At 33.9% G+C, this 27,229-nt stretch overlaps 3 protein-coding genes across 3 annotated transcripts; 2 read left to right on the plus strand and 1 right to left on the minus strand.

The window, feature by feature from the left end:
• Positions 1-10,017: 10,017 nt before the first annotated feature.
• On the plus strand, positions 10,018-15,192 carry LOC104904623 (plastidic ATP/ADP-transporter). The gene is made up of 5 exons (XM_010692926.4): positions 10,018-11,253; positions 12,954-13,208; positions 13,787-13,930; positions 14,022-14,369; positions 14,519-15,192. Exons 1-5 carry the CDS (start codon positions 10,474-10,476, stop codon positions 14,879-14,881), a joined length of 1,890 nt encoding a protein of 629 aa, XP_010691228.1. The 5' UTR covers positions 10,018-10,473; the 3' UTR covers positions 14,882-15,192.
• Positions 15,193-19,552: 4,360 nt separating this feature from the next.
• LOC104904624 (root phototropism protein 3) lies at positions 19,553-22,547 on the plus strand. The gene is made up of 2 exons (XM_010692927.4): positions 19,553-20,610; positions 21,837-22,547. The coding sequence occupies exons 1-2, from the start codon at positions 19,867-19,869 to the stop codon at positions 22,350-22,352; spliced, it is 1,260 nt and encodes a 419-aa protein (XP_010691229.1). The 5' UTR covers positions 19,553-19,866; the 3' UTR covers positions 22,353-22,547.
• Positions 22,548-22,605: 58 nt separating this feature from the next.
• On the minus strand, positions 22,606-26,944 carry LOC104904625 (hypothetical protein). Its single transcript, XM_010692928.4, has 7 exons — positions 26,635-26,944; positions 25,652-25,767; positions 25,425-25,543; positions 25,183-25,345; positions 24,492-24,712; positions 24,061-24,385; positions 22,606-23,969 (listed from the first exon to the last, which is right to left on the minus strand). Exons 1-7 carry the CDS (start codon positions 26,791-26,793, stop codon positions 22,808-22,810), a joined length of 2,265 nt encoding a protein of 754 aa, XP_010691230.1. The 5' UTR covers positions 26,794-26,944; the 3' UTR covers positions 22,606-22,807.
• Positions 26,945-27,229: the final 285 nt, after the last annotated feature.

Raw genomic sequence — 27,229 nt, forward strand, 5'->3', positions numbered from 1 at the left:
TCAGTTCAGTTACTCTATAGATTTCAGTTCACCTCAGTTTCTCTCGATCCAAAAGAACAAGCGCGCTAAGTAGAGCTAACACGGCAAATTTATAACAAGAGTGAAAATTCCACCACCAACTTTCTTAGAAATGACCTGCCCAGTTGTTCTCGTTTATACCCAGTTTTTGTGATGTGATTTTAGTATCAAACCTGTAAATGTGCCATAAAATTCAAACGCAGTGGAAGCTAAATTAAATACAAGAACATCAAACAAAACTCATCAATACCCAGAAACAAAACATACATTCCAACTTTTCCTCTCCACTTTAGGCTTAAAAATCTCGTTTTTCCTACTCATTAACTCATTGTATAATACACCCACAAACCCATTAATACTTGGAATTTGTGTAAGATTTGAAGCTCTTTCCATTGAAATGCTTACTAAATTTTAGTTGAATTTATCAGAGAATATGATAATTCTTTGCTATTAATATCCAATGATAAAAAGAAATTAATACAAAAACTGGGATTTTTTTAGTAAATATTATCACCCAGATAAGAAAGAAAGTGTGTGTGACTGAAAATGATGAGAAAAAAAAATACTTGGTAATACAATCCAAAAACCCTAATTAATCACAGTAATACAAAAGTCAAACACACCTCTTAATTTATTTTTTTTGTACTAAAACCATGAAAAATTAAAGAGGAGAGAGAGAAATTACTTGAAAATTTTTTGTTGCAGTGTTCTCCGTCTTCTTCGCGTTTGAGGGAGGGAGGAGAGAGAAAATTTTAAGGCCCAGCATAAAAAGCCCATTAAGGGCCCAAGCTCATTTGCAGAATATTAAAGGCTCAGCCGCTCAGCCCTCTTTTTAAAGGGTTGGATCAGGGCTCCTAAAAGCCTCCCAGCCCAATGAACATCGGAGGAATTGCTTCTTCCATGGTCTCTTGACTCTCCTCTTTTTGGCTTTTAGAGATTGGGTAGAACTTAAAAATTGATCCAACAAAACCTATGAATTTGGATACGAAATAAGCGAGCTAGTGTCAATACAAATTTTATCATATATCCGGAGTATAAGAGTATTAAACTCTAATGTCATGACTCACGACTAATTTTATTGTTGTATATTAATTGGTCTCCAACCAACTAGATTATTAGGTTAAGTGATTTTAATAATTATTTCCTAATTTGGTTAGTGGTCGTAAATAATGGTGATGATAATGTAATTTTTTGTAAATTAAATTAAAAAAAAAATAATTCATGTAATGTTCATGGTAATAACACTTCATCAAAATGTATGCGTTTTCCTTCATAAATTTTCATTACCACCCAATATCACATTCTCAAATGGTAACAAATGTAATGAAATTTGAGGAAGAAAGTATATATTTTCGGATGTAGAAACATTAACATCGATAATGACATAGAATTTTCTTTATAAATCTACACTATAATGCGTTATCATTACCACCAGTTTATGATAGTCATTTAAGTATAAGTAAATAAAGTAGATGGTGAGAGTGAATTCAAGACTTTCGGTTTCGGATGTTTGGATCAAATGTCGAGGAAACAAGGAGTTGAAATATGTATGTACACCATGTCCGAATTCACCTAGTGAACATGCGAATCTTCCCTTGCAAATTGTGCTATAATGTCATGGTAATGGGCTTTTAGATAACCAAGGGCCATATTGTAAAATCAAAAGTTTTCTTTTTCACCCTATAGAATCATTGAAAACTTGTGGTCATCCTCTAGAATTTTAAAAACTAAGATCACCATCTAGAATTTTTCTTTATGAAACTTATAACGAAATTATGAAGTATGTTAAGAATACTATAAAACTTTTTATTAGTACTAATTACGGTCATTTATAATTTCGTGTATATCAGTGATAAAACCGAACTATAGAGATTAGTGGTTAGGCTTTTTGGCTTTTCAACATTATGCGGTTTTAAACATTAACTAGTTGTTGGACTCAGGCAATACTTCCAGTTATATTTGAGTGTTAAATGTCAGTATCCAAGCCAACTATTGTTTGTTTTTGGTTGATCATTTGTTTATACTTCGAGTGTGCCATATCTTTCTATTGATTGTTGACTAGCAAAAGACCAATTAAATAAATTTATGTACTAACTTTATGCGTTCGACATAAAGTTACAAAGTTTGTTCACAAACTCCAAATATTTTTACTCGTGAGTATTGGAAAGTTGAATTGACATACACCATTATTGAATTTGTGCTCTCCTATTTCCGTTTTATCAATTTTTACCTTTTATATATACACACATACTTCATATGAAGCAAATTATTAGTATAGCTTTGCAGCTTTATTACAAATTATACATAGATTGGTGGTGATACTCACATTCTAAGTAAGTAATCTATTTGCGACACGTGATGATCGATGGGTGACAACTAGGGGTTTGCACAAACTAGCATGGACCGGAATTAGAACATGTCCGGAATTTGGACCGGATCGGAGATTCCGGTCCGGTCCGGTCCCCGGTCCGCCGATTATCAGGATTCCTGTCCACCGCTTATGTCCGTAGAAAGTTAGAAACTTTAAAACTTACTATTTCTTCTTTTAGAATTATTATTATTAAAATTATGATTTTTTAATGTATATAATTTATAAATTTATTTAAATAAAATAAAAAAAATTGAAAAAGTATATTCCGGTCCAAGAGGTCCAGGACCGGACAGGAATTTTTGCGGTTCGGGTCCCAGTCCAAAAAATCTCGAATTATAATTCACCGGTCTAGTCGATTCCAATTCCGATTCTGAACCAGTGTACACCCTATACTGATGGCCCTAATGTTTCTCCACGTATTTTAATAATATGCGGATTCAATTTTTAATTTTGTAATAAAAATATCAAATAGTAAGAGCATGTACAATGGTTGGTGTCTCTCCAACTAGTTCTCCACACTCTCTCTCCTATTCTCTCTCTTCAAGCTACTCTCAAGAGCCATGTTTAAAAACACCCAACAACAATAAAACCCTTTAAAGAGCTCTCCATTAAACTTTTCATTATTTTGTGGTCCCCATGTCAATAAATGAACCTCATTTCATATTATGATCAAAGTTATATAAATTAAGTTATTCATGTAAATTAAATATAATTACAAATTAATCTTTTTCATAATTTAAGCAAAGTAGAATTTTTAAAAAACAATATAATTATGAGTGCTAATATTTAATTTTCATAAATTTGGCATGGAATGAAGAATTAACCTACAACATGAAAAACTAATTTTTAAATATCCAATATTAGGCTCATTTTATAGATAAAGGAAAATTATACTTGTTGACATAATAATTATTACCATCTTTTTTTAATTTTTATAGAAAAGATCATTAAATGGTTGCATGAAGAAAAAAGAATTGAAGTAATTACAATAAAAAGTGGGTCCCACACATTGGAGAGTCATCTCTCTATCAACCCAAATGGTATCTCCCCCAAGAGCCCTTTGGCAAAGTGTCTCCATGGAGAGACACCCAAGACACACCCAAGAGCCCCATTGTTGGGTAAGAGGTGGCTCTCCATTTTCTCTCTCCTTGGAGAGCTAGTTGGAGAGCTAGTTGGAGAGCCCCATTGTACATACTCTAAGAGGGATCAAACTTTTTTGTGGGAGTATTTTGCCGTGGAATTTGGTGGTAGTAGGAGATTACGTTCACGTGTTGGTTCTTTACCCAAAAAAATTGAAGGCCTCGAGACTTGTGATTTGTGACTAATCATGAGTCTTATATTTGCCACGTGGAGCATCCTACGACGTCCATCTGTGGGTCCTCCACTTCAGAAATAATAGACCGCAAGAATATGCGCATTTTTATAATGCCACTCTTTTTCGCAATTTGCCAATTGCATGCCATTTTCCTTCCTGTCAACTTGCAGCATACTAGTATTTGTGGACGGCTGTCGAGGAGTATGTAACTTGGGGCACACTTTTAGGTCTTCAAAGTTTCTTCTTTATTTCTTTCTCTCTTTGAATTTAAGTACATTATGAACTTTTATGTGCTAAATACATAACTATTTAAAGAAATAGCCCATTTAAAGTATGTTTTCTCCACCTTAAAAAAAAATTCAGGTTTAATAAGTTCAGTTCAAGTCTAATCAGGTCTAAGTAAAAGTGATTATGGGCCGGCCAAGCCGCGTATAAAAAATTACTCATTGGTTGGACCGGCCAAAATCTGGGCCAATTTTTTATACCCAAAGCCCACTATTCCGGGCTAAAATGAGCGGGTTTCTCGGATCAACATAGGACAGAAAAAATAGACTAAAAAGTCATTTTTGACTTGTCCAAAACTCGGCCCAAAGCAAATAAATCGAACAGGGCTCGATTGAGGGCCAAACAATCTGCCCAAACACGTCCTAAAATCGGGTCGTTGGAGTTGATCAGGTCTAGGTCTAAGTCTAACACAACACTAAAAGATAAGTTAAGGATTAATCAAGTCTAATAAGTTCAGTTCAAAGTTCAGTTTTTTTTCATGTAAAGAGAACACACCATTATTATTAGATACTTTTCAAAATTGAGAAATTATCTTAGGACAAGAAAATAATTGAAAACTACCAAGCATACTTATTACATAAGAAAGATATAAAAGATCAAATTGCCAGCTTTTGTTTGAATTTGGACGATGATATTTACTAGAAAGATTATACAAAGTATTCAAAAGTTTACAAAAAGGTAGTGTATAATATGAGGTATACGTGCATAAATTAAAAATAACATTTCAATAAGTACTGATTAAACTTTGAACTATAGAAAACAAAAGCAAAAGGTAGTGTATAATATGAGAAAAGAGCATAATATTGCTATCAAGATCAACAAGACCACAATTTCAAGCATTTTTTGACACTGACATCCAATTGGGAACACGGATGTTGATTTTTTATACACCTCCTTCCTCAAATATGAAATTAAGTATGTGCTACATTGCTACTAGTTCACCAAAAATGAAGTCTTAATGATCTTTTTAGTAAATGAGTACATTTTTTTTATCACCCAAGTTCATAACATTCATGAAAAGGTATATATATGCATGTCTCACTCATCCCAACTTCATTAATCATATATCCAGGTGTATCATGCAGCCATTTACATGGTACATCTAAGACTAATTTTTGCTCATTTGAAACTCTTCATTTTTATTATATTTTACACATTTGGATGATTTTAAATGACCATGAGCAAACAAATAGCCTTGGATGTACCATACTCATGGTATAACCGGATTTATGATAAATTTTGTGATCTCTCATCACTTCGTCCGAACTTTCATGTTTGACCTTTCAGGATAAAACAAAGGGTATATGACATTGCCACTAGAATATCACATTAGCTAGATGATATAGAGCTAGAGGAAGTAGGTAAGACCAGACTTATTCACCGTATCGTCCTCCCGATAGGGCGATAGAATCATATACTCTTAATCTTATAATGGAATATTAATCACTTCAATTACTTTTTTATCCATATGAGCCACGAAGGCGGTACAAAGTACAAAGAAGGGGAGGGGAGATTCGAACCTGTGACCTATCGTTCACAGCACCTCAATCTTAACCACTAGGCCAATACATCATTGGTAAATATACAACTAGAATGTGTATCAACAATTCGACGATGAAATGTAATGTATGTAGCAATTTATAAAATTCCACTATATCTACATACTAGACAAATCAAAAATGATTATGTACTAACTGTTATATTATTACAATCATCCAAAACATCATTAATACTTAGGATTTGCTTGTGTCTCACTTCTTACCTCCAAAGAAGAAACAAAATACATCTCATATTTAGGTTTAGGTAGCTCAAAACCATGGACCTCTATATACCGTATACGAATGCAACTATTCACCTGTCACACCTAACAAGTGGAAAACAAAAAAAAAACAAAACAAAAAAAAGGTGTTAGTGATAAGAAACTCATTCCAATTACTTAACATTTAATTTTCAACTTTTGAGCACTTTGACTCGAATAGTCGGCGCTTCCTAAATCCTAATGTCATTATTTTTAGACAACGTTTACCATGTCATAAAACTAGCTCCTGAAAATTGATTTGGATTAGGAAAGAAAAATGTGAATAAAATACATACCTTACCAAACAATTGTAGTTATAAGATCACAATTGCATCGTTATCTCTGGATATGGCTGCTGTAGGACGCTGACCAGTGCATTGCGTGGGTTGAACATATGAGAGCAATTAGGCTATAATTTCACGCAAAAGTGTCTAATAATTCAACAACCACACTCTAATGTTTCAAATAACGGGTTGCCAACACGTATAGACTATAGAGGAAAAGGAAAGACAAGGAGTTTAGATTTTGGAAGTACAGGGGACAAAGAATTATGACGATGATGTAAGGCGGTTCAATTATAGGTGATCACGGGTCGGGCCTAAAAGTACCCATTGGTCGGGCCATGTTGGACCAACAGTTTGTGTCCAAAACCCATTATTTCGGGCCAAAATGAGCGGGTTTTTCAGCCAACATCAAGCCGAGTCAAAAAAATAGACTAAAGAATCATTTATGTCTTGCCCAGAGAAAAAAAAAACGGGTCGGGTTGGGCCCGACTGCGAGTCAAAAATTCCATCCAAAAATCGGGTCGGGCTAAGCTCTAGGTTCAATTATTTAGGATTAATTGTACATTAAATAAAGATGAGACTTTTAATTTATAAGATATATAAAATGCTAGGGTCAGGGGCGGGGTAAATATGGACAGAAATAATGGGGGTCCTGTACAATTTTCTTAATCGGGCCTTTCATTTGTAGTTCAAAAAAGATAGAAGTATGAGATTCATATTTACAGCTGGCCAATGACGACTATCTTCAAAAGTTTAAACAACATTACTTTGATGAATTTCATGTTCTCGTTATTCCTTTTCTTACACTTTTACTACTAATCCAAATGTTTTCTTTTGTCTAATTTTCAAATAATTAAAGATAAATATATTTTGGGGACCCTTATATTTTAGGGCCCCTATTCCGTCACCGTGATTACATGGGCGAAGAACCACACCAAAATATCGTAAAGAGTCTATGAAGAATATGTATTAGAGTACGTAAGAGTAACTAATAATGTTTTAAGAAAGTTATTGGAAATTTGTGGAGTGAATACTTCCCAGAGAGGGCAAAAGGCCCTCAGGTCAATCTGCCTAGCTATACAGGTCAATGCTTAAGAGTAGAGAGAATATAGGAGGATCCTTACTCCAAAGCACAAGTAGGTAGTGGGTTCCCCACCATCTCCACCAAACAAGCTTGGTATGTTGTACATGTCTATTGTCTAAAATGACCTATTTGGTTGGACGTGTAATTAAAAAGACCACACTATATATCCACATGATATAATATATAAACTTGAATGACAATACCCTACAATATATGCATATTAAATCGTTTAAATAAAATTATTGATTAAGGACCATAGCTGAATTGAACTGAACTTGACTGAATTGAACTTAATTGAACTGAATTGAAATGAATAGTGATATGTGAGAGTAAAAGTATTGTCCAGAGTTCAACTAAATTGACTGAATTGAAAATAAGTTGGGAGAACAGGCCCTAAGCAAGAATAAATAACTGTAGGTTTAGTTATGGTGTCATAAAGAATTAGGTTTTAAAATTTTTAATTTTATGTAATTTCCATGCAATATCAAGTACTCCCTCTGTCCCAATTTAGTTGCTACATTTGTTTTATAACAGTTTACGAGATGCAACTTCAAACACCAATATCTTGAGTTACATATATGAAAAAATTATAAAAATTATATATTTGAAAAATACAAATCGGGACGAATCAAACAAGATCCAACATGACTATGTGTTTTCTTATGTATATGGAGTAAAAGATAGTCAAAGTTATGACATGAATAGTGCCTACGATCAAAATGTAGTAACTAAATTGAAACTGAGGGAGTAATCAAAACAATGGTTGTATTTGATATTCTTACGCGGACCAAGATGTGAAAGCAATTGCTTAGGATTTTTTCTTCTATTTTCATCTTTTTTTTAGAGATAACATGGTTGATACGAAGTGTACATATATAATTTACCTTGAGAAATGGGAAATTATGAAGATTAGATTCTATATTTGAGAAAAAAACTTGTGCATCAACTGTGAACACATCACATAAAATCATAAATGATAAGGTTTCATTTGACAACTAGCTATCTCAATCAATACAAGTATTTTCCGCAGCAGAAATGAACCAGAAGTAACAAATTTTGTTGTAAAAAGGAAAAAAGGTTTTGCATAAAACCACAAAAGAAGCTAGAAGTTGAACAACAAATATCTCAGGCCATAATAGTCTTTGTACTATTATCTCAACTCTCAAGGGTATTTTAGTACGAAGATGTTCAAAATATCATGGTTTAAGAAGATTTTCGTACTTACTAGAAGAAAGAAACGTAGGTAGATATTTAGGTCTTGTTTGGTTGATAAAATAAATTATGGGAAGTGCAAATTCCTAGGAAATATAAGTATTTGAAGTTGTTTGGTTGACAAAATCATGAGAATTTGCACTTCCTAGGAAGTTCTATTTCTTCCAAAATGGGGGAAGTTACTTACCTTTTTTTTTTTATGGGAGAAAGTTACTTACCTAGGTCCCCCTAAGTAAGTAGAGCTTCCCATATGGGAAGCTCTACTTCTATTATCAACCAAACACAATTTTACAACTAAACAAGGCCTTAGTCCTAGAAATTCCTTGAACATGGAAGTACTTCGGAAAAATATATTTAGTTCTTTCATTTTAAATTAAATGCAACAAATTCATTTTTTCGTATATCGAGGTATTATTTCGACCACAAATATCTATAATTACATATAATGATATAATTAAAACAAAAAAATTACGTATTATGAAAGTACGTCACGAGAAAAATCTAACAAGATTTCACTTGACTGTGTTTTTCATTATGTATAAATCAGAATTCTTAGTCAAAGTAAAAGGTGCGAATAGTGAAAAAGTTGAATTCTTGCATTTAATTCGGAATGGAGGAAGTATATGAAATATTAATTTTTCATATTAAACAAACACTCTCTTATTAAAAATTAGGATTTTGTATTAACTTTGACTAGCAAACTCACCATTATATAGGAAGAATAATTGTCTTGAGAAATCTTATTAGACTCGTTTTATCGTGTGGTTTTTAAATATTAAATTTTCATAATTTTTACTAATACATATGTTGAAGATATTAATTGTTAAGATGCAAGTAAAGTAACTGAGACCCAAAATTATTCGTGCTGCAGTTTATGAAATGAAGAAAGTACATTTTTATTAAAACTGATAAAACAATAATAAAACAATAGTATTCATTTATTCATCCACCCAACCACACGCACTCAAACAAATGACCAACATAATTTACTTATAATAAAAAACCTCACTATTCTTTTTCAAATCAACTTTTACAATAAATTAATATAATTTTGTATTTCTTTTATTCTTCCCCTTAGATGTTGTTTGATTGCATTTGGGAAATTGCACTTCTCTTATTTTTGCAATTCCTATGTATTCTTACTTCTTAGGAATTAGGGAATATGAGGGGCTAGGTAAATAACTTACCTCATTTTGTGGGAAGTAAATGTTCCTAAGAAGTTCCACTTCCCATATTTATGTTAATCGAATAATTAATTTGATTCTAACTTTCTAAGAAATTAAATTCCGCTGAATTAAATAGTCAACAAACAATTTCAAATTGACTATGGTAGTAGACCCATAACAAAGTCATAAAATGAAAGTGGAAAGAAAAACCAAAAACATAAATCAAAAGTACAATCTATCTACAAAAACTATGTGCATGAACAAGTGTTGCCATTAAAATAAATTTATTTATGGTTGCTAACACATTTAATCACATTTTAATACACCATCACAAAATCAAAATCATTCAATCTTTCTAATTAATCCCCTGACAATTCCTCAAAAAGATTTTTCTTCTGGTGCCCTCTCTGTTCTGGCATTTTATGTCTTTTTGTCCTATGTTTCTTCAATTTCAATATTTATGCTCACATTTACTTAATATTTTGTAACAAACCCTTTTTCAGCTGGAGAAAAAAAAGGGTTTTGTTTTGGGTAGTCTATTTCATTCATAGTTCTATAAAAGTTAACTAATTTAATTCAACCCACCTTATTCTCGCTGAGAAGGCAGAAATCTTCTCAGCCACCTTATCACCATATCTCTTTCAATTCTCTCCCCTTCAAAAACACAAAAAAAAGTTCTTCTTTTTCTCCTTGAATTCCATTTTTTGTGTTTTTTTTATTAATTTTCTTCAATTACTTTAGAAATTTTGTACTGGGATTCTTTGATTCCCTCTTTTTTATATATTCTCTGGCTGAAAGATACAATTTTTATCAGTCATACTCTAAATTTTCGTTTTTTTATTATAAATTGTGTTGCTCAAAGATTCAATTTTTATCAGTCATACCCTAAAATTTCTTTCAATTTTCAAGTGAAATTTAGAGATAAGGGGTAGGGAGAGAGATGGAGGCTGTTTTACAAACAAGGGGCCTTCTTTCTCTACCTACAAACCCCAAATTAAGGGTGTTAAAATCAGCACAAAGTAGTCTTAGGCAAAGAATTAGTACACCCAAAACCCTAAAACCTAACCCACTTCAAGGGTTTTCAATTTCATCAAATGGGTACCAAAAATTTCATGGGGTTGTGTCAAATTCAAAAGGGTTTGTGCAAAATTTGAGAAATTTCCCAATTTGTAGGGCTGAAGCTGCAGCTGCTGGTGCAGCAGCAGATGGGCAGCCTTCTTTTGGTGAAATTGAACCAAAAAAGTTTTTTGGGATTGAATTAATCACTTATAAGAAAATTATACCACTTGGGTTAATGTTCTTTTGTATCCTTTTTAATTACACAATTTTAAGGGATACAAAAGATGTGTTGGTTGTAACAGCAAAAGGGTCTAGTGCTGAGATTATTCCATTTCTGAAAACTTGGGTGAATTTACCTATGGCTATTGGTTTTATGGTGTTGTACACAAAATTGTCTGATATCTTGCCTAGGAAAACCCTGTTTTACTCTGTGATGCTCCCCTTCATTGCATTCTTTGGGGCTTTTGGGTTTCTGTTGTACCCTTTGAGTCACTATGTCCACCCCACTGCATTTGCAGATCAGCTTCTGGCCACACTCGGACCGCGGTTTCTTGGTCCTCTTGCAATTCTGAGGATATGGAGTTTCTGTTTGTTTTATGTCATGGCTGAACTTTGGGGGAGTGTTGTGGTTTCTGTCCTCTTTTGGGGGTTTGCTAATCAGGTGATTCTTTCATTGAGTTAAAAAGTTTATTGGGGTGTAGTTGTAATATGGTTAGTACTTTTTATGCCATTTATTTAGATTTTGATTCTGGTGTTATTGTTTTTGCTAGATTGATGCATTAGTATTGTTACTTACTTGTGAATGATTAGTTGTATTTGTAATTTTATTATTGAGCATAATGAAGGAATTGTGGATGGTATTGGTAGCTTTTTAGATGAATTGTATGAGATTCTTTTGGTTATTATCTTGCATTCTTTTGTCTGTGCTTGCTTGATATGATTTTTCACCAATTTGAAGTGTAGTTTTTTTTTTGTGTGTTTTCGAACTTTCTTGGGAGATATGTACATGATTTTTTTGTGGGAAATGACTATTCTTTTGAAAAAGAAATTCTTGTCTTGCTGTATTTGATATTTACTTGACCTTTTTCACTATGTACGTGATTTATTGATATATTGCTCTAGGTTGACTAATGTAATAGAGTGGTGTACTTATCATACGTGCTGTATCAGTTTCTAGTATTATATTTGGAAGCAAATGCTTTAGTAATTGTGACTCATATTGTTTGTTTTAAGTCAAGTCTATTGATGGATTCTTACGTTGTTACCAGTTTGTTTAGTAGGCTTAAGTTAATGGTGGTGATGGTAATGAGTTAATTTGAAATTTTGCAAGGAGAGACTCATGGAATGTCTATAGTAATGCCTTTTTTCCACCTCAAAGAACATGGCTTTCTTCATGAATTTCTATTATCACGCAATACCTAATTAGTGGTTATGAAAATCAAGAATTTGCACGTACTCAAGGGATATATAGAATAGAATCATTACCATGGACATTAGCATAGGGCTTTCAGTGAAATCATATACAAGCTTTCTACCACTACCACCCTTTATCACCAGCTTTGTGCCAACCAAATGGGCCATAACTATTCTACTACTCATTTATTGTGGACAAGTAGGATCCTGTGATCACTTTTAATTGTTTTTAACTTTGATTTTTCAGTTAGTAGTCCTATGCGCAAATAGAGTGTGGAGCTACAATTGTGTACTTGTGCTTTGTTTTCAAGTTATGTCTGGTCAAGAGACCTATTATAAAATATTTAAACTAAGGAAATATACTAGCAGTATGTTCTTTAAACCAAACGTTTTTGCTGAAATGTAGTAACTTTTTCTTATCAAGTTGTACGGGATTTAGATCCCCTCCCTTTCAGCTAAAATTGTAATATAATGATATTGATTGGGACCTGGCTGAAATGGTCTCCTTTCTCAATGAGGAGAACTGACTCCTTCAGTCCTTCAGGAGAATGTCATATTTTCCTCCATGAAGTGATAAGTTTTTTGCTTAAGGCTGTGATCAGTTGTGCGGTAAACAGTTTCCTCTGCTTTCATTCCTTTCCTTTTGCTAGAAAGATGTTGCTTGTCACTGACTATATATCATGGGTATGATGCTAATTGGCGTACTTCTGTGCTCTATATTTGCTTATTGCTGTTGCTTTAAATTAAAAATTAGGTATGCTTACATTTTATTCTAGCGATAATGTTTTGAAATTTGTAAGAAGGAAATCATGTTTCCCTTCACTCTTCGTGTTGTGCCAATCTACTTCTATGTAAAATTATATTAATGTTCTTTTGCCTGCCAGATTTGTGTAAAAGTTTAAAATATTGTATGTGCAAATTTCTTACATGATATACTGTCATTTGCAGATTACTACAGTTGAGGAAGCTAAGAAATTTTATCCACTTTTTGGGCTAGGAGCTAATGTTGCCCTCATCTTCTCTGGACGAACAGTGAAATATTTCTCTCAACTCAGGCAAAACTTGGGACCTGGTGTAGATGGTTGGGCAGTCTCTCTTAAGGGAATGATGAGCATTGTGGTACTAATGGGTCTTGCTATATGCGGTATCTACTGGTGGGTGAATGCATTTGTACCACTTCCTACCCGCAGTGTCAAGAAAAAGGTAAGAATTCTTTGATTTAAATTAAAACTTGTTCTTGATGATTTCGACAGTGGTGGGCCTGGTGGCGTTTCTTTTATGTACTTGATGCCAGTATTAAAATCAGTACACAGTCGGAGTATGAGGTTTTCAATTGGCCTGTCTTTCTTGGCTGATGCACCTACTTTCTGCTCTTAGACTCCCTGATATAGTTTACCCAACACTTTGTTTTCAATGTTCTGTATCAGTTCTTGCTTGTATAGTGTTCTGATGTTCCTGCGTATATGCTTGTTTAATGGTTGACATAAGAAAATATGGGAAGTAGGAAGTTCCTAGGAAAATTTTTGTTCAACCAAATGGTCACTAAATTTTTGTTGCAAATTACATTTTGAGGTAAAATTTTTCATTGGTCCTTTGTGACTAATGCGGCCCATGGGACCTTTTTCTGAACTCGGGGTTCCCAAGATTACATATGCCAATTATAAACGCGACCAACTTAAATAAAAAGTTCTATGCTTCCGTTGACCTGATTTTTTGTTGATCCATTAGGATAGAAAGAGATTATTGATTTTAATAAGTCTTATCATGCAATAACTTGACAGGCAAAGGTCAAGATGGGAACAATGGAGAGCTTAAAATTCTTGGTGTCCCAGAAGTATATTAGGGATCTTGCTACCCTTGTCGTTGCTTATGGTATTAGTATCAACCTTGTTGAGGTTACATGGAAGTCAAAGCTCAAGGCTCAGGTTAGGGTTCACTTACAGTTTACATTTTTGATCTACCTTTTCTTTTCAAGAAAATATTCAATAGCTGAGCTTTGGAACCTGAATAATGCAGTTTCCAAGTCCAAATGAATACTCTGCTTTCATGGGAGATTTCTCAACGGCAACCGGGGTAATGACATTCGGAATGATGCTTGCCAGTCAGTTCATATTCAACAAGTTTGGGTGGGGAGTCGCAGCTGCCATTACACCTACAGTTCTTCTCCTTTCAGGAGTCGGTTTCTTCTCATTGATTTTGTTTGGTGATCCACTCGGACCTTTACTTGGAACGTTTGGTTTGACTCCTCTTCTAGCAGCGGTTTATGTTGGTGCCTTGCAAAATATTTTCAGCAAGAGTGCAAAATACAGTTTGTTTGATCCTTGCAAAGAAATGGCTTACATTCCGTTGGATGAAGACACTAAGGTTTGTGCTGCTGAATTTTTTAAGCTTTGAATACCTCCTCTTATTACTATCATCTCTTACATTTCCTAGCCTCGACATTCTTATACATTTCCTTTACACTTTCTATGGGTGATTTGGCATTATTAACATCCTATGCAATGCATTTGCAGCTTAAGGGGAAGGCCGCTATCGATGTTGTTTGCAACCCACTTGGGAAATCAGGAGGTGCTCTAATCCAGCAGTTCATGATCTTAACCTTCGGATCACTAGCCAATTCAACCCCTTACCTTGGTGGAATTCTGTTGGTGATTGTGCTAGCATGGCTAGGAGCAGCCAGGTCTTTGGACAAACAGTTCACAGCCTTACGCAGTGAAGAAGAACTTGAAAAAGAGATGGAGAGAGCTGCTGTTAAGATCCCGATTGTGTCAGACAACAGCAGCGGAAACGGTTCCCTCACCTCTGGGTCCGAATTGAACCCAACAATGGGTGACTTCCCGAGCGGTTCATCATCCGAGAGGCTCAAGTCTCAGTAAACCTCAAAATAACTTATTAGCTTAAAATATTTCATCAAACGCCGATGATACAGGAAAGAAGAAAGAATTTATTTGGTTTGTAGGATTTGTTCTGGAATGTGAGAATATGAAATAATCTTACCAGCTGGAAATGCTGAGATTGCTCAAAGAAATGCCCTTGTTTGTTGTGCATTAGGTAGTTATTACTTAATAGTTAGATAGCTTAATGACTAGATGGTTAAAACAAGATTGAAGTTCTTCTATGCTGGCATTTTGCCCCAGTGTAGTTCTTTTTGTTGTACTTCTATTTGATAATTATATTTTGTTTTGCACTTTTTGAGTATGTTTTTCTGTTCTTGCTTTTAAGGAGAAGTCTGGTTAGTTTTTGTGCATATCATCATCTCATGATTAAACTTTGGTCTGACATTATGCTTGCAATGATTTCATGAGTGCAGTATCAATTTGAGATCATCACCACTGCAAATACACAAATTAGACAAAATGACAAAGAAACAAATCATACATGCATGAAGCATCTTTATACTTATATCAAATGCTATCCAACATCAACCATAGAATCATTCATTATAGTGAATTATTCTATTGAAGGTGTAAATACCTAAGAATTGAATGATTTACCAAGGAGGCATCGATAATGATATTAATTAGTGAAAGAAAACCGAAATTCGGGAAAATTATAGAGAAACAAGTTCATGCATAAATATATTGGAAACAAATAATTACGCAAAGCTTAGGGCCTAGGGGATGAAACCTCTTTCTATAGATATGCGTAAACGCTTGCAGGCCATCGGAATATTGCTTACAATATTTTTTTGGGTAAAAGGAAGAAATATTATTAAGTACTATCAAGATCCGCCAAGGTTAAGACTTGTTCACAATAATAAATGACAACATTTTGATTAAAATAAGCTTTTGACTTGAATTGGGTTAGATCTTAGGGGTATTCGAAATTCGTGTAAAATGATGAGATTGATGTTCTTTCTTATTATTTATGAAAACGTATATTTGGTATTAGTTTTTGAACATTGTGTCTTAGTTAAAAAGATATATGTTGCAAGACTGATTATTACAACATTAAGTTATAAGTGAACATTTGATCTTAGTTTTGTATTATGTTTTGCATAAAAAGAACATTTTAGAATTAAGTCCCCTTGTCAAAAACTAACTACGTTCATTTTTTACTTACTAATGTTTATTTTATTGAATGTTGATTTGCGTGTCAGTCTTAAATCAGCGAGCACACGTTTTGTTATTATTTTTTTGCTTTTTAATCCTTATGCAAAATTCTCTTGATGCTCTGGTGTGCACCGTCTATTAATTGTAGAAAGCTTTCTCATAATTCATATATGAAGTGCATTTGTATTATACTTCCTCTGGTTATAATATATGCAACATTTGTATAGTAACCAATTACCCATTGTTCATCTACCAATTTTGTCCGATATCCTCTCACAAATATATAAGACATATAGTCAAGTGTGAATGTGTGATATTATTTGATTCGTCTTAACTACTTTTACTTAGAGGCATGAAATTGAGCCCTAGACTTTGTAGAGAAGATGAGAAAACCAACCACAAGCATTTGTTTGGGATTTAGGGGGGAGGAGTTGGTCCCTTGGTACATGGGGGTGTATGGTTTTAACGGGCCTTTGGGTGGAGCCTTGTGCGAAAGCAGTCCAAAGGATTTGTCTAATCTATTTCAAAAAAAATTACTTAGAAAATACTCCATTAAGGAACAAATTAGTGCATTAGATAGCGTATATGCAACAAATGTCGCGTTTATTTAGAAACTGAAATAGTATGAGAGGGAAGACTTGGTGTCTACCCTAAACTATAAATATACCCTCAAATAAAAAACAACCATACTCAAAATTTACCAAAATTATTTTATAAAAAAACAAGGCCGAATCACACAAACAATTCTATCATATATGAAAACAGTTTCCATTTGCTTTCGCACATATCATATTCAACAATAATAGTAATAGTATAATGTATACTTCCTCCGTAAAAGAAAGAATGCAACAATTGAGTATTATTTGTGAGGTATAAAATATTCAATTGTTGATTTTTTTTTATGTTACGGAGGAAGTACAATATTATATTTATTATAAGTTTCAAGATGGTACCTAATTTGTATTTTGCTCTCGTTCTCAGCCATGACTCATGAAGACTTTGTTTCCTCTAGGTCCCTATCTATGGCTATCAGACAATTTTTGCCTCGGCGCACGTACGGATGATTAAACGCGACAATTTGTGTTATTTCTTCATAATATTAGAAAATTTGAGTAACATAAAGTTTAATAAAACATAATTATAAGATTTTATCATTATATTGCAATTTATGTACTTGACCTAACCTGAAATTATCCTAACCTGACCTGTTTAAAGAAATTATGGTAAAGATAAGTAAATTATATAGCAGAAATTTTTTTTTTTTCAATAAAGGTAAGGAATTATATATAACTAAGTTAGCTCATATCTATATGACACGTAGATTAGTGAGTTTTCCATATATTATTTGAGTTTGTCTTGTAAGAGACCGTCTACTTTTTAAATTAAAATTAGGTAATGGTAAGTCCAATATTAAAAAAAGAATTAGCCTAATTGTGACTAAAATTAATTTCTTTCGGTGACTAATTTAATCCATTTTATGACCATGTCTACAAATATTTTAAAATTAGATCGTCTCTTTAATAATTTTTGATATTATTTGGCCCCATTGTACCGAGATTTTGATATCGAATATTAGAAAACATGCATATCTTTGGGTGTTATCAGCTTGGCCCTCAAACATAAATAATTGATAATCTCATAATTTTAGCTTACATCCATATGGTGATTGGTGTATAGATTATTTGAGTTTCCATGTATTGTCCATCAATTTGGCCCCATTGTACCAATATTTTGTTTATGGAATATTGCAAAACATTTATCACAAATTATGAGAATAGGCGGTGTAATTATAACATAAAATTAGACGAATTTAAGACTGAATTTTTCTAACAAGCTCATTTCATTTCACTCTAACCCAACACTATCCTAGTCATCCCTTCTTTTCTCCTTCCTTTTTTTTTCTTGATTATCGAACTACAACAGATAATTTCAAAAAAACAACTCGGTAGTTTTACTGAACGGATTAAACTAGTCACTAAATAGATTAAACTAGTCACTGAATGGATTAAAGAATGTCGTTACCATATAGATTAAACTGGTGACAAAAGAGATATACCTGGTCCCTAAATAGATTAAACTAGTCACAATATTAAATAAAAAAGGTGACATGTTCTCCTTTTAATATTGTGCTTGGGCCATGTCTAATTTTAATTTAAAATTAAGCGGTCTCTTACAAGACCAACTGAACATTATATCTTTGGCTTATCTTCAGTAATATATAGTGGTGTCAAATCAGGTTCTCAAATAGGTTATGGATGTACCCGCGGTGAACCGGATCATATCCGAACAAGTCAGGATTCTGACAGTCAATTCCCCAAGTCGTGATTGGTTAGGTTTTGTTCAATTGAGTCGATCACATTTGAATCATGAAATTACCGGGTGCCAACTAATATATAGCTTGTCCCTCAGACACAAATAATTTTAGGAACTCATAATTTTAGCTCGCATCTATATGACGCATAATGAGTGAGTTTTCTGTATATTGTCCATCAATTTGGGCCCCTTGTACCAAGGTATTGATATCAAATATTGCAAAACAACATATCTTTGGGTTTCATCTCCAGTAATATATAGTTCGGCCATGTGAGTTTTACTTATGTTTTCTTTATTTCATTTATTTTCTTTACTAATCACAACCAAATATGTAATTCCTCTCAAATCCATCAATTATTCTAAACATTAGAAACTACAACTATTTTCTTCTCTCTTCTTTTCCTTTAATCATTTCTCTTTCTTTCTTTTTCCTTCCTTTATTAAAAAAATACCAAATCAATTGTTAGAATCCGACTTCTCAAACCAAAGGACGGAAGATGAATAAGTTGTGAAAGAAAAGGTTACTATGTCACAAAGTGAAATTTTCATTATCATAAACTAATGTGAAAAATAGTGACTATATTAAAAAAAAACGGTCACTATGATAGATAGTAACTGTATAGTGTATTGTTAAGGCAAGAAAGGGAGACTTGATTCCTTCCTAGGGTTCTTTCTGCTTTCTGATGTTATTTGTACTTGTTGTAAAAAAAAAAAAAAAACTGTATAGTGTAACTTAAGCTTTTAAAAGGTTATTATATGAAAAAAAGGATCACTATTCACTATGTTAATATAAGTGGATTTGGTCCACAATAATATTATTGTGGATCACGTCCACGCAAGACTAACTCTTAAATTCTAAACTAAGACATTATATAAAAATTTTGGATTTACAAGGAGAATCACGTGAATCCATAATTAGACAGCATAAATTATTTGGCGTTATTCCTATCATCCTTAGTCCCCACTAAAATTTCGTTATCAAAGTTTTGGAATTTCAGGGAAAATCATTTCTCACATTATTTTTCCCCAAAACTGCCCACAAAGTTATGGGAAGGAGAAAGATAAGAATTTGATGAGGTAAACAAACACTAGTAAGAGCCTAAAAGAAGACAATAACAATAAATGTATTATTCTTCATGTCTATTTCTTACTTAGTATTCTTTATGGCAAATTTTTAGAAACAATAACAATTTCTAAGCAAACCCTTGTCTAGAAAAAGACTTAAGGGCAGGAGAAGCATCTTGCATGGTTCACTCTCTCTTGTTTTCTTGTCCTCTCTTTCTTATCCTTGTTAAGCTCTTTCCCATCACCCAACCTCTCAAAATCCAACATTCCCAAAATACCCTCGCGGATTTTCCCTATAACGGATCCTATTCAAGGGGCATAATAGTCATTTTACTTCTTATATGCTTGTAACCACAATATTTGTGTTGTAAACTCTTTCCCAATTCTTCTATATAGTAACATAACATATGAGTGAACATACACTATAATAGATGGATAAAGTTCAAGTAATGAATAGGATCCCCTTGTCTAAAACCTCCGCAGGTCAGGCACCCCAATGGGCGAGTGAGCATTGGCTTGATGATGCTTGTATTCTTGACATGGACTACTTTGTCAAGACCCTTTCAGGCATCAAGTCCAAGGGGGTTCGGCCTGACCTGGTTGGCTCAATCATAGCCCACTACGCGTCTAAGTGGGTTCCCGAGCTATCCGAGAGCAGGGATGTCACAGGGCTCGAGGGAGACGATCCAGTCTCCCCCGAGACTGTGACATCCGCGTGGAGGAAGAAGAGATTCTTTGTAGAAACACTTGTAGGCATTCTTCCCCCGGAGAATGACACTGTCCCATGCAACTTCCTACTAAGGCTACTAAGAGTAGCCAATATGGTAGGAGTTGAAATTAGTTATAAAGAAGAGTTAGAGAAAAGAGTGTCATGGCAATTAGATCAAGCAACATTGAAAGAGCTAATGATACCTTCTTTTAGCCATACTTGTGGCACATTGCTTGATGTTGAGCTTGTAATGAGGTTAGTTAAGAGATTTATGGGATTAGATGAAGGCGTTCGAGGCGGCGCCGCCTTGATCAAGGTGGCTAAGCTAGTGGATAGTTACTTGGCTGAAATTGCAATGGACACAAATTTGAAGCTAGAGGACTTCATTCAACTTGCTGGTGCTCTTCCTGCACATGCTAGAGCCATAGATGATGGACTTTACCGTGCAGTTGATACATATCTAAAGGTAATCTTTTATGTCATTTTTTTTTGATGTTACCCTTTCAATCAAACTCCTTTTTTTTCCCATTATATCTTTATGAACCTTTAACTATTAAGAGGATTAGCCTTTTTTCTTGGTCCTTTCATTAGTGGTTCAATTATTTGGAAACACTTCTTTTTCTGTTTGTTGGCCTGTCCCTTTACTTCCTCTGCATGAATTATTATAGTCACACATTCTAGCTTAGAATGTCCAAAAAAAATGTCAGTTTTCATAAAACACATCTTGTTTATGATGCTGTGACGCGTTTGCATTAGAAAAAGTAATCCATATATCACATGATGAAAGATAATAAGCCCTTAATAGTATCATAGGGAAACCTAACTTCAAATAGTAATAAGTCACTCTAAACAAAATAAGATGAGTAACCTCTAAATAATTTCATTGGTAACCCTTTCATAATGTAAAATTCACCCATACATAATGTATTGAGTAACCCTCTAATAAGGTAGGTAACCGTGAAATAATGTGATAGACTGATAGGTAACCTTAAATGAAATAATACTTCATGATTAGTAACCTTTAGATAATATGATAAGTTACCCCTAAATTTAGATATGGGTAGTGTGCATGTGTCACACTATCAATTAATAGTACGGCACACCAAAATATCAATTAATGGTGTAGCATATCACACGAAAGACGGGTTGTCTCTGAATATGTCACCACTTAATACATAAGTGATGAAGAGAGGATACGAGATGAAAACAATTATAAAATGTCTTTTTGTATAATCATGTCATTATCAGTAATAATGAAGGATTAAGACACTGGCACACTAATTCCAAGCAAAGGATAGTTGGTTCTGTCTTAGGTTATAAGTATCTTTGCTTGCATATTGTCATCCATTTTGATGATCAGTTCATACTTAGCCAAATAAAGACATGATTTGATAAATGATGATCTTCTAATGGACAGCTAGTTGTACAAAAATACAGAAATTTATATCAATCAGTAATTTAATTATGTGGAGTTCAATAAACCAAGTACAAATATTTAAGATCTACCCTACAGATGAAAAGGGCAGGACATAATTTTGTGGAGAGCAAATGGTAGAAGATACAAAAAGTACTGCCCTTAATACTGAAACAGAATCTTGCCAAATAAACAGCATGACAATTATCCTACAGGCCTACAGAATGACAAAAAATTATTAAGATCTTTTCTTTCTTTTTTCATTTGGGTGTGGACAGGCACATCATGGGGTGACAAAGCAAGAAAGAAGGCTCCTATGCAGATTAATCGATTGTCGAAAACTCTCACCAGAAGCATGCCTACATGCTTCACAGAACGAACGATTACCTGTACGAGCAGTAGTTCAAGTCCTGTTTTCGGAGCAGAGCAAGATCACCCGTCAACTGGACTGGAGTGGCCCATTGTCTACATCAAGAAGCCCGAACTCTAATGGACTTGATGTGCCAGCCCGATGCCACTCAAAACGAGAGGTTTCAGCCCAACAAACCGAGATCAAGAGGTTAAAGGAAGATGTTGTCAGACTTCAGAACCAGATAAACATCTTGCAGAATCAGCTAGAGAAAGTACTTGAAAAGAAGAAGGGATTCTTTAGATGGAAGAAGTTCATATTAATCCCTGGTGCAGCTAGTGTTAATGATGTAGGGAAGAGAGATTTTGAGGAAATCGGGTTTGGAAGGCATACACCACTTACAAAGGATAAGACCTCGAATAGATGGAGGAAATCTTTATCTTGATTAAGTCTTGTTTCATTGCTCTAAAATATATATGTTTTTTTTTCTTCTTCTATATGATTATCATATCTATAACAAACTGATGTATAACATGGTTTTTATCTTGTCAATCGGTATGAACATGTACAATGATAGTCCTTTCTGCTTTTTGCATTTGTAACAAAAAAAAGTAATAATATCTGACAGTACTTGCAATCATTTGACATATTGTTAATATTTAGTACTTGCTCGAAATCAGAAGCAAAGTAAATCAATCTTACTTTACATGTTTATAACAACAAGCTGTTATTTTATATATCAGTCTGAAAGACAAACTGATGAAGGAATACATTCACACAGTCACACTCATATTCAGCTTCAAATGAAAACATATCAACCTCAACAAACAAAAGAATGGTAAAGATTAAAGAACACATGATAAAGAGAATTTTTACTATACATTACAGAATTTAAACCTTTTAGATCTTCACAGCCTTCTTGATGGATTTGATGGATGATTTAAGGAAGTTGTTACCAGCTTGATGATTCCCGTCTCCATAATAGTCATCTTCATCATCATCAATTACAAGAGGCTTCTTCCTTATGCAATCAACCCCCTTTCTCATATTCAAAATCTTAGATGGAGAAGACGGGGTTGGCCTAAAGAACCTTGCACTTTCGGTCCTTGCAATCCCTTTATCTTTCCCTCCTCCAAAACTTCTCTTTGGTTCGCTTCCTTTCCCATTAACATCAGTCTCAGATGAAATGGATCTCCTTGGAGTGCTCATTGACCTTGGTTTTTTATCTTCAGTTGTGATAATCTCGGCATTCTTTTTCTCTTTGTTTCTTGCCTCAGATGAAATCGATCTCCTAGGTGTACTCATTGACCTTGCCTTTTTGGGTTCAACCTCTACAATTTCTTCATTCATATTCTTTTCATCAGAAACTGGAAATTTCAGGACTTTTATCTCCTTTTGTGGGTACTTTTCATTGAGCTTTTTAATAATCTCATCAGTTTTATTGCTAGTTTCAGGTTCTTGAGCTCCTGCATTGTTAGATTTATTGCTAGTTTCGGGTTCTTGAGCTCCTGTATCTTCAAGCAGCATATGCAACCATTTCTCTACATTACCTTTCCCTCTCTCCTTTCTCAATTCCTCATCTTCCTCTACTTCTGTTTCTTCAGCAAATGAAAATTTGAGACTGAGATTTTCCTCATTATGTGTTGTTTCCTCTTCCATTTCCGGACCTAGTGTAAGTCTTGGTAGCTCCTCTATTTCTTCTTCTCCCATTTTTTCTTCTTCAATGAAGGAAAGAGCATCTTCTGATAACTTGTGTTCCTCTTCTAAAAACTTCCTTAGTTCTTTGTGTAAAGGTGTTGCTCTACTCTTTATTCTTGGCAAGTAAATTAATGTCCGGTCTTCTTTCTCTTCGGCAAAGACATCATCATCTTCAAACCTTGATCTCTTCCTTGCTTGTTCCCACTCCGGCCTTAAGTGTTTCTCGAGTTCATCTCTTTGCTTGAACTTTTCGGCAAGTTGTTTTTCAGCCGAACTGCATATTGCTATTTGTGCTTCAAGTCTTGCCATGAGAGTGTTTGTTGCAGCCTGATTTTGTCTCACTTGTTCTTTATAAACCACACTCCTAAAAATAATTCACAAAGTTAGAACTATGAGCAAGAAAGTATGCAAAGTTTCAAACAAAATAAAAGGGTCTGATATGAGGTTTTACTTACTGATGCATGGCATTTCTGATCATTTTCTCCAGCATTGATTTGTATGAAGACTGAGCCTCAGCTACTCTACGACATTTTTCAGCCCGTCTTCTCCTTTTCATCAATGCTAATTCAAGTTCTTGAATGGTTAGCTTTTCTTCATCATTCTTTAGCTTCAATTCATTCACTTCATCATCCAACCTTTGAATTTCTGCCTTCTTCTTATTAGTTTGTTCTCTCTGCTTCAATGAATCTCTTGCCATAACTAAGGCCTGATATGGGTTGGTAACCATGTCAGGCATCTCATTTTCCTTCAATGCGCCATTCTTCATTTTCCTTGAAGAAGCTATCATACAAAAGTTGGAATATGATTAAATCAGACTTGACATAGTCACATAGAAGCTTAGAAAAATAAATACTTGGTGTTTAAGTTAATATTGTGCTAAATTTACCTATCATAGGTGTTGTTGGTCTTGTTTGTCTATTGATATCCAGTGATCTCAATGTTGAATCACTATAATCTTTGCGAGTACGAACAACAGCAGCAAGTGCTAGACCTAGTTGCTCTTGTGCCTCCATAAAAGGCTGAGGAAAATTATGGGAGTCCACAGTTTGCATATCATTCAGTTCTTCACTCTCACCTGATGCAAACAACATCCTAAATGCCCTATGCCTGCCATGAAATTTACATATATCAAATATGAGAATAAACAACATCATCATGTCCTCTTCTCCAAATTCGAAGAAAACATTCTATTATCCTTGCATTTAGTCATTTAGAACTCGATTCTTTATCTAACTGGTCTCCATAACAATCTTGAGTAGAACTTTTAGGCTTCATCTTTTCACCTTAATATAGGAAGTTTAAGATAAAAAGTGCCAAACTAGTTGATTCACAACTACATTAAGTTTGGAAAACGGTTTTTCAGATGAAAATCAAGACTTATTGTACGAAGTACTAGTACAAGATAACCCAATATCATGTCAAACAAATTGATGGTGAGCATTTATGCCCTGAAAATCTAAAAATCACAATTATATTGAGTACATATCAATAGGGAAGAGTCTAAGATAATGTCATGCTAGATCTTTACTTTTTAGGCTAAGAAATAAGTTTTCTTAGATGGGAATTTATTGAATCACCTGAAATCAGAATTTGAAGCAGCAAAAATGGATATGAATTGGTTTATAGAAATGCCCAATTGTAAATCCCACCAAGGGACTAAAAATTCCAGTTGGTTGTGTTTCCTCTTGCACACTTGCCACTGAAGTATCCTTAGATTGCTTGGAACAGTCAATCCTCCCCCTATATTTTTCAGCACAATATAAGTCATGTACAATACAAATTTCTAGTAGAAAGAAGAACAAAGGAGAAAATTTTGTACTTGAACAAGGGAACCAGTGATCGATATCCCAAGCGAGAGGAGAGGCAGAATCAGCATGAAGGTAGAGGACATTCCCATAAGGATCAACACGAAACATTGCCGGATCAAAACCAGCATTTCTGATATCAATCAACCCAAAAAAGATAACTCAAGTATTAGCTGAGTATATCAATCATGATTAAGTACCTAAAGAAAGAGCTTAAGATAAAAAAAAGAAGGGCATTTACCCAAGGTGGTTGAGTTGCTTCCATATGATACTAACAAACATTCGGGTGTTGGCTGTTGGCTTTGCTTGTGTGTTGATTATAGGGAACATGTCATCTAAGTCTTCTGCCCTTGATGCCTAATAAAAACATACCCAAACAACCGAAATTAAGAACTCGAAAACTAGCTTTTTTACATTTCAAAGTCTAATGTAGAATTAGTAAATCTTAATCACCATTGCTTAAGGTAAAATAAAAACATAACTTCACATCATTTATTCGGCTCGATCCTTTTAGGAAAAGATTGGGCCGAGTTTAATTACAATTCAACCGAATATTAATTACTTAGCCTAGACCGTATCCATTGCTGGGAATTCAAATTTGATTTCCTTCCATACCTCACAAGCAGCAGCTAGTTCAGGACTCTATTTGCTTTTTCTTGTTGTGATATCAAACCATCAAACATAAAACTATACATCATGTGATCATATAAACATGTAACAAGTGTCATTGCCCATTTCAGTTAAATTAGGTTCAAATTGAGGATTTTCTAGTAGGAATATGCATCTTTCAGATTCTATATGAGATAAATTCATCAAATCTAGGTTTTTTTTCCTATCAAACAACCCAATTCAGAAACAGAAATATTTCCATCAATTTGAAGTTTTCACAATATTGACCCATATATTTTATATTATCAACATAGGTGGTAAATTTATCAAATCAATTTTGCTAAGCAGATCAACAGACCAAGATCATCATCATCAAATCCTTAAAACATATTAAATTCAAAGCAAAACCCAGAAAGAATATCTACAATTAAGTAAAGATATGCTTAAAAAAAGTAAAATTTATCAATAATCAGCTGAAATATAGCAAATCCTATCATAGAACAAAAAAAGAACAAGAAAATTCAAGCCATGATTGAAATAATTGAGCAAATCTCTTGCATATGTATAATAAAAGAAAAGAAAAGAAAAAGAAATGCATGATAAAATAGATTAAACCTCTTGGGAATGTAGAGTATAAGGAGTAAAAGTAAAAGGAGGTCCATGACAGTAAGGACTAAGACTTGTATCTTTGCAAAGTTTGGCATATGATCTTGGGTAGCCAAGGGTTTGATCCACTGCCATGTCTTCTTTGGAGAAGGCGTACGCCACCGCCATCTTCGTCGAATCGAGTCGAAGAGAGAGGAAATGAAGAGAGTTGGGAAGAGATGATCAACACTCAAGACAATAAGACTTGGAAGTAGTAGTAGTAGTAGCAGTAGCAGAGGAAGTTTTGATGAGAGAGAGAGTAACGGTCAAATTGCTGTTTTTCAAAAAGTGGTTTACTTGACTTGTGTTTATGTGTTTGTGGGGTGGAACGTGAACTTAGCGGTGGGATTGTGTAACGGCTAGATTTGCTGACCCCATTGCATTTATTATTAATTATTGTTGTATTGTTAAATTGTTAGCACTAATTTTTGTATTTTTAATCTTCCCTTTTTAGTTTTACATTTTTACTCCATCTTTTTAATTTTTTTACTGTGGTCTGTGGGTGAAGCACTGAAGCTGACAGCTAGATATTGGTACTTTTTTTTATCATTCTCACTTAAAATCT

The sequence above is a fragment of the Beta vulgaris genome, chromosome 9 (assembly GCF_026745355.1).
Source record: "Beta vulgaris subsp. vulgaris cultivar EL10 chromosome 9, EL10.2, whole genome shotgun sequence".
NCBI classification, from domain to species: Eukaryota; Viridiplantae; Streptophyta; class Magnoliopsida; order Caryophyllales; family Amaranthaceae; genus Beta; species Beta vulgaris.

Coding starts and splice junctions, on each gene's coding strand:
- LOC104904623 (XM_010692926.4), top strand. CDS start 10,474: ATGGAGGCTGTTTTACAAACAAGGGGCCTTCTTTCTCTACCTACAAAC. Junction 11,254..12,953: donor TTTGGGGGTTTGCTAATCAG/GTGATTCTTTCA, acceptor TGTCATTTGCAG/ATTACTACAGTTGAGGAAGC. Junction 13,209..13,786: donor CCCGCAGTGTCAAGAAAAAG/GTAAGAATTCTT, acceptor ATAACTTGACAG/GCAAAGGTCAAGATGGGAAC.
- LOC104904624 (XM_010692927.4), top strand. CDS start 19,867: ATGGATAAAGTTCAAGTAATGAATAGGATCCCCTTGTCTAAAACCTCC. Junction 20,611..21,836: donor CAGTTGATACATATCTAAAG/GTAATCTTTTAT, acceptor GGGTGTGGACAG/GCACATCATGGGGTGACAAA.
- LOC104904625 (XM_010692928.4), bottom strand. CDS start 26,793: ATGGCGGTGGCGTACGCCTTCTCCAAAGAAGACATGGCAGTGGATCAA. Junction 25,768..26,634: donor ATACTCTACATTCCCAAGAG/GTTTAATCTATT, acceptor TGTTTTTATTAG/GCATCAAGGGCAGAAGACTT. Junction 24,386..24,491: donor ACCAACAACACCTATGATAG/GTAAATTTAGCA, acceptor TTTGTATGATAG/CTTCTTCAAGGAAAATGAAG.